Genomic DNA, 19,006 nt, shown 5'->3' with positions numbered 1-19,006 from the left:
ACTGAGTGGCTCTGTGGTCTGAGGCATCACTACAGACCCTGGTTCGATCCCGGGCTGTATCACAACCGGTCGTGATTCGGAGTCCCACATGGTTGAGTACAATTGACCCAGTGTCATCCGGGTTAGGGGAGGGTTTGGCTAGTGTATGCGGTTATTGTAAAAAAAAATGTTGTTCTTATCTGACTTGCCTAGTTAAATAAACATGTGATCTGTTACATGTGAGGGATTACAAAAAGAATGGTAACTGTGTTACGTTACCAGCAAAAATACTGTAATCAGATTACAGTTACTTTTGAAAAACTAGATGATTACTTTGAAGATTACTTTAAAAAAAATACCTTTCAGACTTCTCTGTTTTCTTAATGACATTCAAATCAGCATTGAAAAAAGGCACAAGGTTAATTTTGTTCCACCTGAGTGAGGTAAGGATGACAGCAGTGGTGTAGTCTACGGCGACACGGATATCACTTATTATTAAGATCTACAGATCAAATCAATTCAAATTTTATTTGTCACATGCCCCAAATACAACAGGTGTAGGTAGACCTTACCATGAAGTACTTACTTACAAGCCCTTAACCAACAATGCAGTTCAAGAAATAGAGAAGACAATAATTACAAAATAAACTAAAGTCAATAAATTAAATAAAAAAGTAACACAAAAAAATGACATAACAATAACGAGGCTATTCACAGGGGGTACCGGTACCAAGTCAACATGTGGGGTTACAGATTAGTCAAGGTCATTTGTAAAGTGACTATGCATAGATAATAAACAGCGAGTAGCAGCAGTGTTTAAACAAAGGGGAAGGGGGTGGTCAATGTAAATCAAATCAAATGTTATTGGTAACATGCACATGGTTGCAGATGTTATTGCGAGTGTAGTGAAATGCTTGTGCTTCTAGTTTTTACAGTGCAGCAAAATCTAACAAATAATATTTAACAACTCCACAACAAATACCTAATGCACACAAATGTAAGGAAAGGAATGGAATAGGAATATATACATATAAATATATGTATGAGCAATGACAGAGCGGCATAGGCTAAGATGCAATAGATAGCATAAATACAGTGTATACATATGAGATGAGTAATGCAAGATATGTAAACATTATTCAAGTGTCATTATTAAAGTAACTAGTGTTCCATTTATTAAAGTGGCCAGTGATTTCAAGTCTGAATGCAGGCAGCAGCCTTTCTGTGCTAGTGATGGCTGTTTAACAGTCCGATGGCCTTGAGATAGAAGCTGTTTTTCAGTCTCTCGATCCCAGCTTTGATGCACCTGTGCTGACCCCACCTTCTGGATGGCAGCGGGGTGAACAGGCAGTGGCCCGTGTGGTTGTTGTCCTTGATGATCTTTTTGGCCTTCCTGTGACATCGGATGCTGTAGGTGTCCTGGAGGGCAGGTAGTCCTGAAGGTGTTGTCGTGCCCTCTTCACAACTTTCTTGGTGTGTTTGGACCATGATAGTTCGTTGGTGATGTGGACACCAAAAAACTTGAAACTCTTGACCCGCTCCACTACAGCTCCGTCGATGTTAATGTGGGCATGTTGATGCGAATCATTATGCTGCTCTCTCATTTATCTATTCACAAATCTAAATGTGTATTTGTTCCCAATAATGGTTTAAATCAAGAAGTTTAAGCTGCATATCAATCATTGTTTTTGAAACCAGTGAACAGCCAGTGAAAAATGTGCTCTGGCAACCGCTGCATAGTGCGGATCCTAGCCTATGGAATAACAGTGGGGCTTTTAGTGCTCAATCTAATTCATGCTGATAAAAAATATATATATCCATGTGCCTAATGGACACATGTTCAAACTTGCAGACTTTTGATAGACTTAAATGGGCAGTATGTAGTTGCATCTACATCCATTTCTGGAGTTATAAATTATATATATTTATATATGTACATATATATACAGTACCAGTCAAACGTTTGGGCTCTCGTGGAATGTGACAGTTGAACTAAGCTCATGGGGCATTTATAAGTGTAACGACTGTTTGAGGTGGAAGAAGGAGAGGACCAAGGTGCAGCGTGTTCATGATCTTTTAATTACACTGAACACTAGAACAAAAATAACAAAAATGGAACAAACAAAATAGTCCTGTCTGGTACAGAGACAGAGACAGAAAACACATAGAAATACAAACATAGAACAAAACATAGCATACCCACCCACATCACACCCTGACCAAACTAAAAATAGAAACATACAAAGCAATCTATGGTCAGGGCGTGACAGTACCACCCCCCCCCCAAAGGTGCGGCCGCAAAACCTAAACCCATTGGGGAGGGTCTGGGTGGGTATCTGTCTGCGGCTCTGGCTCTGGCACTCCAACATAGTCTTGGCCCACTTAAGTGGCGCCTTAGGAGCGGTGACCCTCGCCGCCGACCTCGGGCAGGGGAGGGGACCCTTGCAGCGAGCCCCGAATAGACGGGCGTGAAGGCAAGTAACAGGTGTGCCTTGTTAAAAGTTAATTTGTGGAATTTCTTTCCTTCTTAATGCATTTGAGCCAATCAGTTGTGTTAGGAGTGGTATACTGAAGATAGCCCTATTTGTCACGGATGCCTCCGGAACTGTCATTACGCACACCTGGTCCCTATTCCCATTTGATTAGTAATTGTATAAGTGTGCCCTTTGTTCACCATTGTCCTGTCGATTATTGTTACACTGTCCATTGGTTCGTGTGAGTAGCTGTGCTATGTTGTTTTAGCTTTCGTGCCATGTATATTGTGTAGATGATTACGGGTCTCGTCCCGTGTCATAATCATTGTGCGACTTTGTATTTATTTGAGGTACACCTCACTCTTTTGTTTGGGTTTCTACCCTGTGTTTTGTATACGTGTTTGTTTGGTCTTCATCCACGTGCCTTTACACGGCATGCTGTAATTTGGGAAATAAAAACCCCTATTACGCATTCATGCGCCTGTCTCCTGATCCTTCATACCGACGTGACACTATTTGGTAAAAGACCAAGTCCATATTATGGCAAGAACAGCTCAAATCAGCAAAGAGAAACGACAGTCCATCATTACTTTAAGACATGAAGGTCAGTCAATCCTGAAAATGTCAATAACTTTACAAGTTTATTCAAGTGCAGTCGCAAAAACCATCAAGCGCTATGATGAAACTGGCTGCAGAGGTTCATTAGAGTTACCAGCTTCAGATTGCTGCCCAAATAAATGCTTCACCGAGTTCAAGTAGCAGACACATCTCAACATCAACTGTTCAGAGAAGACAGTGTGAATCCAGCCTTCTTGGTCGAATTGCTGCAAAGAAACCATTTCTAAAGGACACCAATAATAAGAAGAGACTTGCAAGAAACACGAGCAATGGACATCAGACCGGTGGAAATCTATCCTTTGGTCTGATGAGCCCAAATTTGAGATTTTTGGTTCCAACCTCTGTGTCTTTGTGAGACGCAGAGTAGGTGAACAGATGATCTCTGCATGTGTGGTTCCCACCGTGAAGCATGGAGGAGGAGGTGTGATGGTGTGGGGGTGCTTTGCTGGTGACACTGTCTGTGATTTATTTAAAATTCAAGGCACACTTAACCAGAATGGCTACCTCAGCGATACGGCATCCCATTTTGTTTGCGCTTAGTGGGACTATAATTTGTTTTTCAACAGGACAATGACACAAAACACACCTCCAGGCTGTGTAAGGGCTATTTGACCAAGAAGGAGAGTGATGGAGTGCTGCATCAGATGACCTGGTCTCCACAATCACCTGACCTCAACCACATCGAGATGGTTTGGGATGAGTTGGACCTCAGAGTGAAGGAAAAGCAGCCAACAAGTGCTCAGAATAGGTGGGAACTGTCGTGGAAATTTCCTCTATTTACCTAATCATGGGAGCAAACCACACACACACGTCAGAGTTAGTTATAAAAGTCCATCTTTAATTATATGAGCTCTTATCACAATCCTGTGACTCTCAGATAATTTCAGTGTCTCCCAGTGAATTTTCTGAGAGCCCCTTTACAATGCAACTGAGTTCCTTTAATAGCAAAGACACACATAGTCAGACAGCATAGACATAATTCATCGTTCAGCTTTGTCTCCTTTCCCAAACCCCAGAACCATAAACCAAATCCTTCATATCAACAGGCAGCATATATCAAATTGTCATTTAGATACAACCCACTCTAAATACAAACTCCTGGACAAACTCACGGAGAGGAGGGTGAGGCTATAGGTTAAGATAGAAACAACATAAGAGGGAGCATAGAATGATTTCAGACACTGCAACCCTTCTTTCCCCACTAGAAAAGGTATGGAGTAAAAGATATGTTTTACACATGATGACACTTTGACCTCTCCCCTCTCTGTGACCCATGCAACTTAGTCCTGACATAGAACAGATAACTGCCAACGGCCACCACTATAGTACAACAATATACATTCTTATGAGAAGTAACTTATACACATTTGATGAATATTAAACATCTTACAAATGTTACCAACAAATTCTGATCCTTCCACGACAGAACGCCTTCAAGACTGTTGGAAAATAATTCCTCATGAAGCTGTTTGAGAGAATGGCAAGAGTGTGCAAAGCTGTCATCAAGGCAAATGGTGGCTACTTTGAAGAATCTAAAATATATTTTGATTTGTTTAATACTTTTTGGATTACAACATGATTCCACATATGTTATTTCATAGTTTTGATGTGTTCACTATTATTCCACAATGTAGAAATGTAGAAAAACCCTTGAATGAGTAGGTGTTTCCAAACTTTTGACTGGTACTGTATATATATATCCCCTGATTCTTGAAGAATATGACTTATAAATGCCTCATAAGCTTAGTTCAACTGTCACACTCCACTAGAACCCAAAATATAAGCTTGTTTCCCTCCAATGTTTGTAAACATTGTAAATGTAAACAAACACTGTATAGCCTCATAACATGGTTAAAACAATAATGCTGATATCATGGATGGCCAGTCCTTGCTTTCATAGCTCTGTCTATTAATCTCAGAGTGGTTACATTTCTCCATGCCTTTCCCTCAGCTCTTTACCAAAACAGAGGCGGGGCGTCCGTTTTGTTTTTGTTGCATATTATGAAGATATCAATGTGTCACCAACAAAAAGGTAAACAATTGGCCAATTGCAGCATATATGGCATTAATTTTTCACATGTAAATAGCACTTTTCAGTAGTGCTCAAAGCATGCCATTCCATGAGCACAGCATTTATTTTTCAACTTGAATCAATGAGCCCAATCAATCCTCCATGATAACTAAAAAACAGAGTAGGGCTGGCTAATAAGTCCTTCGTTTTGGGGTTAGGATCAGATAAAACAATTTGGCTCATATATATTTCCACATTTCCAAATCCTATTCTTTAAGATCAAGGGGTATAACATTTATGGGAATGACTGGAATTCTGATAGATTTTGGTTTTTAATGTAAAGATATCATTTAATAATTTAATTTTATGTATTAGAGAACGATGGGTTAGAGTCAAATTTAACATCCATATATGGCCAGCTACTGTATGTAAACTTTAATATTGATTTATCATGATTTTCGTTCAATTGGTAATATACATTTTTGTCTTCTTTTAATGTATCTTAAGAGGAAAGTAATCTAAAAGTAACAGAACGTAATCAGATTATTTTACTGAGTTTGGGTAATCTTAAAGTTCCGTTACTGAGTACAATTTGGACAGGTACCTAGTAACTGTAACGGATTACATTTCGAAAGTAACCTACCCAGCCCTGGTGACAACATATTTTTGTATACTATTGTGTTTACTGTGGTGTTTTTGCGGACATGACTGTAGTGCTTCTACAGTCTGCATTGCTTGCTGTTTGGGGTTTTAGGCTGGGTTTCTGTACAGCACATTGAGATATCAGCTGATGTACGAAGGGCTATATAAATACATTTGATTTGATTTGATTAGTATACTACAGTATTCTCTGTAGTGTTTTTGCAGATATGACTCTAGTATACTGTAGTATCACTGTTGTGTTTTTGAAGACATGGCTATAGTATACTATATTATTCACTGTAGTGTTTTTGAGGACATGGCTATAGTATACTGTAGTATCACTGTTGTGTTTTTGAGGACATGGCTATAGTATACTATATTATTCACTGTAGTGTTTTTGAGGACATGGCTATAGTATACTATATTATTCACTGTAGTGTTTTTGAGGACATGGCTATAGTATACTATATTATTCACTGTAGTGTTTTTGAGGACATGGCTATAGTATACTATATTATTCACTGTAGTGTTTTTGAGGACATGGCTATAGTATACTGTAGTATCACTGTTGTGTTTTTGAGGACATGGCTATAGTATACTATATTATTCACTGTAGTGTTTTTGAGGACATGGCTATAGTATACTGTAGTATCACTGTTGTGTTTTTGAGGACATGGCTATAGTATACTATATTATTCACTGTAGTGTTTTTGCTGACTTTAGTGTAGTCTTCACTGAAATGTTTTTGAGGACATGGCTATAGTATACTATAGTATTCACTGTTGTGTTTTTGCAGACTTCTCTGTATTAGTCAACATAGTGTTTTGCACCCTCGACTGTAGTATATTGTAGTAACACCTGCTGACTAGGGTTAGCTAAAATGGCACAACTACCAGACTATGCCAGTTACTGTTTAACGAGAGGAACAACTGAATCAGAACATAAGACACACAGGTTCGTGACAGGCCACCTATTGAGTTGGGTCAGTTCTGAGCAATGCAACGGACCAGACAATACCTTTCAAAAATATATACATTTTGATTACAATTGTAACATTAACATGAATAACATTATATTTTTATAACAATTGTAACATTAAATGTTAGATGCAGGTTCTAGGTCGATTAAAGGGAAACAATACACAGGCAGATATAAAGAACAAGATCAGTGTATTAAAGTTATAGGATTAGGTTTGCTTATTTGACACAGATAAATAAAACAAACAATTACAAATATGTCGTTTCCCTGGCAACCTTATTAGGGGAGGACATGCAGTACATATAAAATCACTACAACATACAGTAAGCACTACACGATCAAGGGATACTACAGTGTGTAGTATAGTATTCTCCAGTACACAAAAACATCATAATAGCAAGCACTACACAATCAAGGTATACTACAGCATGGAGTATAGGATTCTACAATATACTACAGTTTACTACAGAATTATATAGTACAGTTGAAGTCGGAAGTTTACATACACTTATGTTCGAGTCATTAAAGCTCGTTTTTCAACCACTCCACAAATTTCTGGTTAACAAACTATAGTTTTGGCAAGTCAGTTAGGACATCTATTTGTGCATGACACAAGTAATTTTTCCAACAGTTGTTTACAGACAGATGATTTCACTTATAATTCACTGTATCACAATTCCAGTGGGTCAGAAGTTTACACACACTTAGTTGACTGTGCCTTTAATTCCAGAAAATGATGCCATTGCTTTAGAAACTTCTCAGGCTAATTGACATAATTTCAGTCAATTGGAGGTGTGCCTGTGGATGCATTTCAAGGTCTACCTTCAAACCCAGTACCTCTTTGCTTGACATCATGGGAAAATCAAAAGAAATTAGCCAAGACCCCAGAAAAACAAATGCTAGACCTCCACAAGTCTGGTTCATCCTTGGGAGCAATTTCCAAACGCCTGAAGGTACCACGTTTATCTGTACGAACAATAGTATGCAAGTATAAACACCATGGGGACACGCAGCCATCATACCGCTCAGGAAGGAGACGCATTCTGTCTCCTAGAGATGAACGTACTCTGGTGCAAAAAGTGCAAATCAATCCCAGAACAACAGCAAAGGACCTTGTGAAGATGCTGGAGGAAACAAGTACAAAAGTATCTATATCCACAGTAAAACGAGTCCTATATCAACATAAACTGAAATTCCTCTCAGCATGGAAGAAGCCACTGCTCCAAAACCGCTATAAAAAAACTTTTTGGAGAAATGTCCTCTTGTCTGATGAAATAAAAATAGAACTGTTTGGCCATAATGACCATTGTTATGTTTGGAGGAAAAAGAGAGGCTTGCAAGCCGAAGAACACCATCCCAACCGTGAAGCACAGGGGTGGCAGCATCATGTTGTGGGGGTGCTTTGCTGCAGGAGGGACTGGTACACTTCACAAAATAGATGTCATCATGAGCAAGGAAAGGTATGTGGATATATTGAAGCAACATCTCAAGACATCAGTCAGGAAGTTAAAGCTTGGTCGCAAATGGGTCTTCCAAATGGACAATGACCCCAAGCATTCTTCCAAAGTTGTGGCAAAATGTCTTAAGGATAACAAAGTCAAGGTATTGGAGTGGCCATCACAAAGCCCTGACCTCAATTCTATAGAAAATGTGTGGGCAGAACTGAAAAAGTGTGTGCGAGCAAGGAGGCCTACAAACCTGACTCAGTTACACCAGCTCTGTCAGGAGGAATGGGCCAAAATTCACCCAACGCATTGTGGTAAGCTTGTGGAAGGCTACCCAAAATGTTTGACTCAAGATAAACAATTTAAAGGCAAAGCTACCAAATACTAATTGAGTGTATGTAAACTTTTGACCCACTGGGAATGTGATGAAAGAAATAAAAAAAGCTTTAAAAAATCATGCTCTCTACTATTATTCTGACATTTCACATTCTTAAAATAAACTAGTGATCCTAACTGACCTAAAACAGGGAACTTTTACCAGGATTAAATGTCAGGAAATGTGAAAAACTGAGATTAAATGTATTTGGCTAAGGTGTATGTAAACTTTCGACTTTTGTAATTTGTAGTATTTTGTTGATGTCGGCTGGCATGCCAGCAGCAAGTGTTCCACGTCGTAATTAATTAAGGGCAGAGTTTCCAATTAAGCTGTGTATAGAGGTTGACTGTTTTGGTTTGTTCAGGGCATCTCTTTACCATTGTAGAAGATGGCGTGTCTTTGGAGGATGGGAGTGGTGACCCTGGTTTAGACCAAACTGTGAGAGGAGAAAATTGTAAGTACCGGCATATGTTTATGGCAAATGCACTCATCGTTCCGCTAAGCTTCTCCCTTGCTGTAGATCTGTGTGTCATTATTGCTTTGCCAGAATGTCTCTTTTTATTGATTTAAATCTATGATGTGAAATAACCTAGAAATACCTAAACGATGTGTTTGTTGTCAGTAGAAATTGTGTTCCCTGTGTGTGGCTTATTCCTAAAAGGTTCAACAAGTCAAAAACTTGTCTGGCTGCACATCTGACTGACTGATTTACTGCAAATTAAGAAATTATGTGACTAAACTCAACAAAAATAAGAATAAACTGTATTATGAAGCCATGATCAATTATATACTTTAAATTAAATTATGGGCAGAAAGACTAATTAAACTCCATCTTTCATCGAATCAGATGGCTTATTCATCACAAAACCATAAGATGTTGGCAATTATTTTAATAATTTAATAAAAGAAAAGCATTGTAAGTTTTGAATTTTGTAAAGTTATTGAGGGAGAGGTGAAAAAAATCAATACCGATCAATAATGACAAACCTCCTGGCATTGACAACTTAGATGAAAAGCTAATGAGGATGGTAGCTGAGTCTATAGACACTTTTATCTGTCATACTGTATCTTTAATCTGATCCTAGAGGACTGTCTTTGTTCTCAGGCCTGGAGGGAAGCCAAAGTCATTCCTCTACTTAAGAGTGGTAAAGCGGCCTTTACTGGTTCTAACAGCAGACCTATCAGCTTGCTGCCTGCTCTCATCAAACTGTTGGGAAAATGTGTGTTTGATCAAATTTCAGCATGCTTATAGAGAAGAGCACTTAACATGTACTGCACTGACACAAATGATGATTGGTTGAAATAAATTGATAATAAGGAGATTGTGGGAGCTGTACTGTTAGATTTCAGTACAGCCTTTGATATTATTGACCATAACCTGTTGTTGAGAAAACGTATGTGTTATGGCTTTTCAACCTCTTACCACTAGGCAGGTAGCCTAGTGGTTAGAGTTTTGGGCCAGTAACCAAAAGGTTTCTGGGTTGAATCCCCGAGCTGACAAGGTAAAGATCTGTCATTCTGCCCCTGAACAAGGCAGTTAACCCATTGTTCCCTGGTAGAATGTCATTGTAAATAAGAATTCGTTCTTAACTGACTTGCCTAGTTAAATAAAGGTTAAATGAAAAAAACTCTGCCATATTGTGGATTCAGAGCTATCTAGCTACTAGAACTCAGAGGGTTTTCTTTAATGGAAGCTTATCTAATATCAAACATGTAAAGTGTGGTGTACCGTAGGGCAGCTCTCTAGGCCCTCATATTTTCTATTTTTACCAATGACCTGCCACTGGCATTAAACAAAACATGTGTGTCCATGTATGTTGATGATTCAACCATATATACCGCATCAGTAACCACAGCTGATGAAGTCACTGAAACACTTAAGCTAGTGCTACAGTCAGTTTTGGAATGGATTGCCAGTAATGGTTCTGAACATCTCTAAAAGTAAGAGCATTGTATTTGGTACAATTCATTTCCCTATGTTCTAGACCTCAGCTGAATATGGTAATGAATGGTGTGGCTGTTGAACAAGTTGAGGAGACTAAATTACTTGGTGTTACATTAGATTGTAAACTGTCATGCACAACACATATAGATTCAATGGTTGTACAGATGGGGAGAGGTCCGTCTGTAATGAAGAGATGCTCTGCTTTTTTGACATCACTCTCCACAAAGCAAGTCCAGTAGGTTCTAATTTGATCTTATCTTGATTATTGTCCAGTCATGTAGTCAAGTGCTGCAAGGAAAGACCTAGTTAAGCTGCAGCTGGCCCAGAACAGAGCGGTACTTCTTGCTCTTCATTGTAATCAGAGGGCTATATGAATACTATACACGCCAGTCTCTCTTGGCTAAGGGTTGAGGAAATTCTGACAGCGTCACTTCTGGTTTTAATAAGAAACATTCATGTGTTGGAAATTCCAAATTGTTTTCATAATCAACTTACACACAGCACTGACACATACACTTACCACATCAGACATGCCACCAGGGGTATTTTCCCAGTTCACAGGTCCATACCAAATTCAAGGAGACGTACAGTATTATACAGAGCCATGGGCGCATGGAACTCACTTCCATCTTATATAGCGCAAGTGAACAGCAAACCTGGATTCAAAACACAAATAAAGCAACACCTCACGGCACATCGCCTCTCCCCCCCCCATGTGACCTACTTGTTGTGTGTATGTACTGACATGTATGTGTAACTAATAGATGCACGCACACACTACATGTTCATGTTTTTAAATATATGGAAATTATAAAAACATTTGTCTGTAATCTCTTTTTTTGTCATGTAAGACTAGCTGTTACCATGGGGATCCTAATCAATCACATCAAACTGTTTGTCTGATTGGCTACTCTGCTAATCATAGGCTTGTCTGATTGGCTACTCTGCTAATCACAAGCTTGTCTGATTGTCAGGGAACCCATGTCTGGAGGGCCATGATGTGTTTTCCAAGGTCAAAGAGAACAGCATGATAGGAGAACTCATCGCTGAGCTCAACACTGAGCTGACAGCCAATGATGTTGCCTGGAGCTTAACTGGGGAGGACGCTGATTGGTTCTTCCTAGAAAGGCGGAGCATCAGACTCAATGCCCCATTGGATAGAGTTCTGGACCGGGAGGTAAAAACGTTATCACAACTTCGTCACAATGATGACAGGTTTCTGTCTTGGTTTAGTTGACTCAAAGAACAACACTCAGCAGGGTCATGTGCAGATATGAAGCATTATATATGTTCTCTGTGTGTGTGTGTCTCAGGTGCAGGGCCCAGTCCTGATGGCAGCGTTGACCTGCTATGAGGAGGACACTGTGCAGGTAGAGACTGTACATATCTGGAAATATATTTGTCCTTTATACCAAAGTGATATTACTATGGATCCAAAACTTCTAAATGTGTGTGTGTGTGTGTGTGTGTGTGTGTGTGTGTGTGTGTGTGTGTGTGTGTGTGTGTGTGTGTGTGTGTGTGTGTGTGTGTGTGTGTGTGTGTGTGTGTGTGTGTGTGTGTGTGTGTGTGTGTGTGTGTTTCAGAGTGAGTACAGGATCATGGTGGAGATTCTGAATGAGAATGATAACACTCCTGAGTTTGTGGAGAGCACCATACAGCCTCGCAGCATCAGTGAGGTAAGTAGGCTACACTACATACATGCTCACGTACGCACACATATACAGTACACACACATACACACGCACACGCACACGCACACACACACACACACACACACACACACACACACACACACACACACACACACACACACACACACACACACACACACACACACACACACACACACACACACACACACACACACACACACACACACACACACACACACACACACACACACACACACACACACAAGGACAGACATAAACTGAAGCCGATTTTTGCTTGATGTCCATGTCTAGCTGGCTGAGGTGAAGACAGTGGTGTTTACAGTCCAGGCCACAGATGCAGATGGCGACACCATAATGTACTCCATCGACCAGACCTCGGTACTGTATCAATAAAGTTTTATACTTAAATAAATACCAGATCTCCTTACTGTATCAAATAAATAAAAAATACTTCTGCATTGAAATGAGTGAGTGCAGTATTTGTGTGTTGTCTCTGTTCCAGCCTGATGCTGCCTACTTCAGTGTGGATCTCCCTAACAGTGGAGAGGTGATACTGGCCAAGCCTCTGGACTACGAGACTAAAACACAACTGAAGATCACCATATATGCTTCGGTACCCTAAATGCACCTAGCCTATAGTTACAGAAAAACTTGGCTGTGCCTACCATCTGCTTGATATATTTTGTGAATAATGCACACCTTTAACCAATTAGATTGTATGACTGGAACTAATATCTCAGTCTGATATACGGTGTGTGTGTGTGTGTGTGTGTGTGTGTGTGTGTGTGTGTGTGTGTGTGTGTGTGTGTGTGTGTGTGTGTGTGTGTGTGTGTGTGTGTGTGTGTGTGTGTGTGTGTGTGTGTGTGTGTGTGTGTGTGTGTGTGTGTGTGTGTGTGTGTGTATGCCTGTGTGTGTGTAGGAGATGAACACTGTGGAGAAGTTCAACACTAGTGCCATACTGTCCGTGAATATCTTGGACGGAGATGACCAGTACCCACAATTCCTGCCGTGCATGCCCCCCTCTAATGACCAATCGAATCGTGTCTGCAGCAACCCCGTCTACACGGTTAACATCACAGAAGGCGAACAGGTTAGTGCCTAGGGTTAGGTGTTGGTGTTAGGGGTTAGGGACTGATGTATTCTGTTAATGTTGTCCCTGTTATAGGACGTTCTTCTGGACTTCTCTCCTGGGCCGATCAATGCTGTGGATGGAGACAGAGGCCTCAGCTCACCTCTCAGCTATAGCATTCTGTCAGGTACAACACACACACACACACACATACAAATCACCATTGTTTATCTTTAGAATGAAATGCAATGTAGTATTGGGAGTTTATAAACAGTATAGTTTACAAGGCTACCAATTACTTCACACTGGAAAAGGTTAAGCTAAACTAAACCTACTCTTAAGAAAATTATAGTTTACTTAACTAAAGTTACTCTGAAAAAGTAGTTCACTACATCCAAACTACTTGATGAAACATTATCATATGTAAATCTGTTATGTCACAGACTACAAATTGCAAGGACAGATCACTTTGGGGTCATATGTTAGCAGAATATGCAATTTAGCCTATTAAACACAAAAATGATGTTGTAAGTGAGAAGTAGGCAGGTCTGAAGCCAATAAAGGAAATGATTGCCAACTTCACCCAAATGTAATTAAATATTTGCAAAACAATGTGTGTAGTTCCAGTAGTTAGCTACACTGCTACTTGGCAAAAAAAGTTATTAAATACTGAAAACACTACCTAGATTTGGATTTAGTTCAACTACCACCAAGCTCCTGCAAAATGTAGCTGTATTACTACTACTACATGTAGTTCACTACTCCCCAACACTGTTGACAATATATGTTGTCAGGGGCTGATAATGGGCGTTTTGTGATGGATGAGGTGACAGGGGAGGTGCGTCTGATGAAAGAAGTAGAGAACAGACTACTGACACCCACACTACGCCTACGGGTCATGGTGAGACACACACGCACACGCACACGCACACGCACACGCACACGCACACGCACACACACACACACACACACACACACACACACACACACACACACACACACACACACACACACACACACACACACACACACACACACACACACACACACACACACACACACACGACTACAGAGGCTCTAAATAACTGAAAACTCTCTCCCCCTCCTCAGGCGTACCAGAGGAATGACCCTAGGAAGTACTCAGTTGCCACAGTGGTGATCCGTGTTGTGGCTGTCAACCGCTTTCCTCCCCAGTTTGGTCGGGCCGAATACCGTGGTTTTGTCACTGAAGGCAACAGCCCTGCCTCACTGGTCAACACTTACGGAAACACCGTGCTGCTACTACAGATACAGGACAGGGACTTCTCTGATGTATGCATACAAACACACACACACGCACACACACGCTCATACACACAGCTGGACTATGCATTGTGTAATATTCTGTAACTTCAACTCTCTCTTCCCTTAATTGGTAGGGGATTAATCCCAAGATGCACTACTCCCTGAGGTCCTCGTCCAATCACACAGAGTTTTACCACATCACACAGGAGGGGCTTCTGATCGCCAGGACCAATCAGTTACGGCCATCACAGAAACACAGTCTGAAGGTGGGCTTTGATTGGACAGAACAGTATTTGAGAGAATAACGTAATGATGGACAAGCTAAATTGGTGATGATGATGATGATGATATCATGCAGGTAGTGGCTGTGGATCTGGAGTCAGGTGACATGGCCACGGCTCTCATAAAGGTGGAGGTGCTGTATGAAGGACAAATAGGTAACACAGCCACACACACATACACACACACACACAATTACAATTTGTGTGGTCGTACTTGCTCTCAGTGTAAGTGTGCATACAGTACCAGTCAAAAGTCTGGACACACCTACTATTTCAAGGGTTTTTCTTCATTTTTACTATTATCTACATTGTAGAATAATAGTGAAGACATTAAAACTGTGAAATAACACATTTGGAATCATGTAGTAACCAAGAAAGTGTAAAACAAATCCAAATATATTTGAGATTTGAGATTCTTCAAAGTAGCCACCCTTTGCTTGATGACAGCTTTGCACACTCTTGGCATTCTCTCAACCAGCTTTACCTTTACCAACAGTCTTGAAGGAGTTCCCACATATGCTGAGCACTTGTTGGCTGCTTTTCCTTCACTCTGCGGTCCAACTCATCCCAAACCATCTCAAGTGGGTTGAGGTCGGGTGATTGTGGAGGCCAGGTCATCTGATGCAGCACTCCATCACTCCTTCTTGGTCAAATAGCCCTTACACAGCCTGGAGGTGTGTTAGGTCGATGTTCTTTTGAAAAACAAATTATAGTCCCACTAAGCAAAATCCAGATGCGATGGCGTATCGCTGCAGAATTCTGTGGTAGCCATGCTGGTTAAGTGTGCCTGGAATTCTAAATAAATCACAGACAGTGTCACCAGCAAAGCACCCCCACACCATCACACCTCCTCCTCCATGCTTCACGGTGGGAACCACACATGCAGAGATCATCTGTTCACCTACTCTGAGTCTCGCAAAGACACGGCAGTTGAACCAAGAATCTCAAATTTGGAGTCATCAGACCAAAGGACAGATTTCCACCGGTCTAATGTCCATTGCTTGTGTCTCTTGGTCCAAGCATGTCTCTTTTTATTATTGTTGTCCTTTAGTAGTGGTTTCTTTGCAGCAATTCAACCATGAAGGCCTGATTCACACAGTCTCCTCTGAAAAGTTGATGTTGAGATGTGTGTGTTACTTGAAGTCTGTGAAGCATTTATTTGGGCAGCAATTTCTGAGGATGGTAACTCTAATGAACTTATCCTCTGCAGCAGAAGTAACTCTGGGTCTTCCTTTCCTGTGGCGATCTTCATGAGAGCCAGTTTCATCATAGCGCTTGATGGTTTTTGCGACTGCACTTGAATAAACTTTAAAAGTTCTTGAAATGTTCCATATTGACTGACCTTTATGTCTTAACGTAATGATGGACTGTTGTTTGTCTTTGCTTATTTGAGCTGTTCTTGCCATAATATGGACTTGGTCTTTTACCAAATAGGGCTATCTTCTGTATACCAACCCTACCTTGTCACAACACAACTGATTGGCTCAAATACATTAAGAAGGAAAGAAATTCCACAAATGAACGTTTAACAAGGCACACCTGTTAATTGAAATGCATTCCAGGTGACTAGCTCATGAAGCTTTTTGGTTACTACATGATTCCATATGTGTTATTTCATAGTGTTGATGTCTTCACTATTATTCTACAACATAGAAAATAGTTTAAAAAATAAAGAAAAACCCTGGAATGAGTAGGTGTGTCCAAACTTTTGACAGGTACTATATGTGTGTGCAGTCCCTCAGGGCCCATTGGGAGACGGGCATCTCCATGGTAGCTGTGCAGTAGGCAAGGCTATGGGTGTGGTCATCCTGGGACTGACTCTGTTAGGCTGCGCTCTGTATGCACTGCAGCATGTCCTCCGGACATACAGAGGACTGAAGGACCCAGAGGACAGGGGCTGTATAGCACAGGGAAAACACCCCAATGTGGTGAGATATACTGACACTTCACCCTGACCGCTACCCTTTTAACTTTTAACCTCTAACATTTAGACATTCTAGTCCTGTGCACTGACCTATGCGTCTCTCTGTTTGATCTACCCTGCTGGTCTAGAGATTACAATGGTTCCAACTGGTGAGTCTCTGTGTGTGTGTGTGTGTGTGTGTGTGTGTGTGTGTGTGTGTGTGTGTGTGTGTGTGTGTGTGTGTGTGTGTGTGTGTGTGTGTGTGTGTGTGTGTGTGTGTGTGTGTGTGTGTGTGTGTGTGTGTGTGTGTGTGTGTGTGTGTGTGTGTGTGTGTGTGTGTGTGTGTGTGTGTGTGTGTGAGACCTTTCCAACTGGTGAGTTAATAGACAAAGGAGCAAGTGAGCTAACATCACATAGTGTATCAGTGAGACAGTCAGTCAGCCATGTCGAATTGTGTCTTTTCTCCCCAGGTGAGTCACAGTAGCCCCATGCCAGTCCTTGATGAGGTGAAGTTCAAAAAGGAGGGTCTAAGCACCTCCACCTCCACCTCCAAGCTACTGGGCGGTCAGAGCATTTACACACCTGCAGACTCGGACCCTTCTCCATTCAACGCTTTACCCATAGCTACACCCTCAACAACCTACATCCAGCCTATACTAGCCAACTCCACCCATACACCTGCTACAACCATCACAGCTGAACTACTCAAGACATCCACTCAACTCCTGGGTAACTCCAGCTCTAGTACACCCCTACACCCATCACCTACATCTACCATGGATCAGACAGACTCGCCTTTAGCTACACACCCCTCCCCTGTTGCAGATCCAATAGGTACACACACTCAGGTAGAAGATACACCTACCTCACCTAACCATCAGCAGGTACACACACCTTTGCCTCCTCCCACTCCGATCAACTCACCCCCTCATCCCACACCCCCTCCTACCTCACCTACCACACCTCTCCCTTTCTCACCTACTCCAGACCCGATACACAATCCTGAATGCACAGGATATAATCACACACGTTTACTTACTCCACCCTGTCCAAAGCAGGACAGGGTAGGGACACCCCCACCTAAACCCACCCCAGGGCAAACACATACCCCTGTACTGACCATCACCTACACAGAGCAGGTAGGACAACCAGGGTACCCTGAGGAGCGCAGACCCTCCACCCACAGCCCTGAGACAGCCTCCATCGGTGATGATGACTGCTTCCTGGGGGATGAAGAGGCCACCAGGAACAGTGATGATGATGAGGATGAAGAGCTGGTGAGACTCTATTCTCACATACAGCCCACATTCCTGATAACAGACTACGACAATGACATCACGACTGAGATCCCTGCCAGTGGTGGAGAGGAGGAGGGGAACAGCGAAGGAGTGGAGAGAGAGAGGGATTGGATGGAGGGAAACAAGGAAAGGGCCGGGAGAGACAGGGATGATATGGAAGGAAAGGGGGGTAAATCAGAGAGCGAAGGGGAGAGTTTAAAACAGGGGAGTCCATCATTTCAACCCTGTGATACAGAGCAGGAAGTATCAGTGGGCCAATCAAATGAGTGATAAACAGTAACCTAGCAACACTCTATTGCAACACTCTCTAGGCCAAACATTTAAGAACACTCTGAAACTCGCTTGCACAAACACACACAGACACACACACACGTACACTGATGATATTGGAACACCCTAGACTTGCCTCAAGCAAGTGTAGGTGAAACACAACACAACAGGCCATGTGTCTGAGATATAGGCCACATTCCTCTTGTAAGGCCTTTGACTTGAGTCTTTTGTGTTACTGTGTTTTTGTTGATGTTCTTATTTTGTTCTAAAATGGTTCAAGGGACTCCTGCACACTGTGTGTAGGCCTACTTCTGTCCTCTCCTTTGACCATTCTTATTTAGTTTTGACAAAAACACCCCTGTGATAAGATGTTACCTACTTCAGTGCTAGCCATGAACTTCATGCTTCTCACGTAGTTCCAATGTCCACAACACAGGATTTGGAATGATGGTCACAAGAAATTGCTTCAGCAAATATTTTTGTTGTTTGGATTGTGTGTTCTTCTACTGTATTTCTGTGTTGCATGATGTAAAATATGATGACCGGAATTTGCAGGTTACATCAACTGTCTCAGTCTGTCTCTACAGTATAAATCAGTAAAGCCATCATGTGACTGAAGCACTGGTTCATGGGAGTTGTGGTTCTTATACCCTGGAGACTAACACACACACACATTATTCCATACCGTGTGGAATAAACCCTTAGAAATAACATTTCTAAGAATGAACCTGCTGTTGTCTGCAAGCCATACTAATACACA

General features: G+C 41.4%; 1 protein-coding gene across 5 annotated transcripts in view; it reads left to right on the top strand.

Annotated features, from left to right (window-relative positions):
* LOC124035932 (cadherin-related family member 5-like) overlaps nucleotides 1-18,864 on the top strand; it is a 31,399-nt gene extending 12,535 nt beyond the window's left edge. For 3 of the 5 annotated variants that reach the window (XM_046349897.1, XM_046349886.1, XM_046349903.1), the window contains 15 exons: nucleotides 8,888-8,977; nucleotides 11,443-11,645; nucleotides 11,782-11,838; nucleotides 12,052-12,144; nucleotides 12,433-12,519; nucleotides 12,644-12,754; nucleotides 13,061-13,231; nucleotides 13,307-13,397; nucleotides 14,005-14,111; nucleotides 14,321-14,521; nucleotides 14,629-14,760; nucleotides 14,853-14,931; nucleotides 16,510-16,703; nucleotides 16,828-16,848; nucleotides 17,149-18,864. In XM_046349897.1, coding sequence (XP_046205853.1) covers nucleotides 8,888-8,977; nucleotides 11,443-11,645; nucleotides 11,782-11,838; nucleotides 12,052-12,144; nucleotides 12,433-12,519; nucleotides 12,644-12,754; nucleotides 13,061-13,231; nucleotides 13,307-13,397; nucleotides 14,005-14,111; nucleotides 14,321-14,521; nucleotides 14,629-14,760; nucleotides 14,853-14,931; nucleotides 16,510-16,703; nucleotides 16,828-16,848; nucleotides 17,149-18,246 — 2,735 coding nt within the window. In that variant the 3' untranslated portion in view covers nucleotides 18,247-18,864. The remainder of the gene's footprint in view (nucleotides 1-8,887; nucleotides 8,978-11,442; nucleotides 11,646-11,781; nucleotides 11,839-12,051; nucleotides 12,145-12,432; nucleotides 12,520-12,643; nucleotides 12,755-13,060; nucleotides 13,232-13,306; nucleotides 13,398-14,004; nucleotides 14,112-14,320; nucleotides 14,522-14,628; nucleotides 14,761-14,852; nucleotides 14,932-16,509; nucleotides 16,704-16,827; nucleotides 16,849-17,148) is intronic. The other 2 variants (XM_046349912.1, XM_046349920.1) reach the window with 2 other exon arrangements.
* The last annotated feature ends 142 nt before the right edge of the window (nucleotides 18,865-19,006 follow it).

This window comes from Oncorhynchus gorbuscha, linkage group LG01 (genome assembly GCF_021184085.1).
Source record: "Oncorhynchus gorbuscha isolate QuinsamMale2020 ecotype Even-year linkage group LG01, OgorEven_v1.0, whole genome shotgun sequence".
NCBI classification, from domain to species: domain Eukaryota; kingdom Metazoa; phylum Chordata; class Actinopteri; order Salmoniformes; family Salmonidae; genus Oncorhynchus; species Oncorhynchus gorbuscha.
Note: the sequence above shows the minus strand (reverse complement) of the source record. Positions and strands in the feature narration are given on the sequence as shown.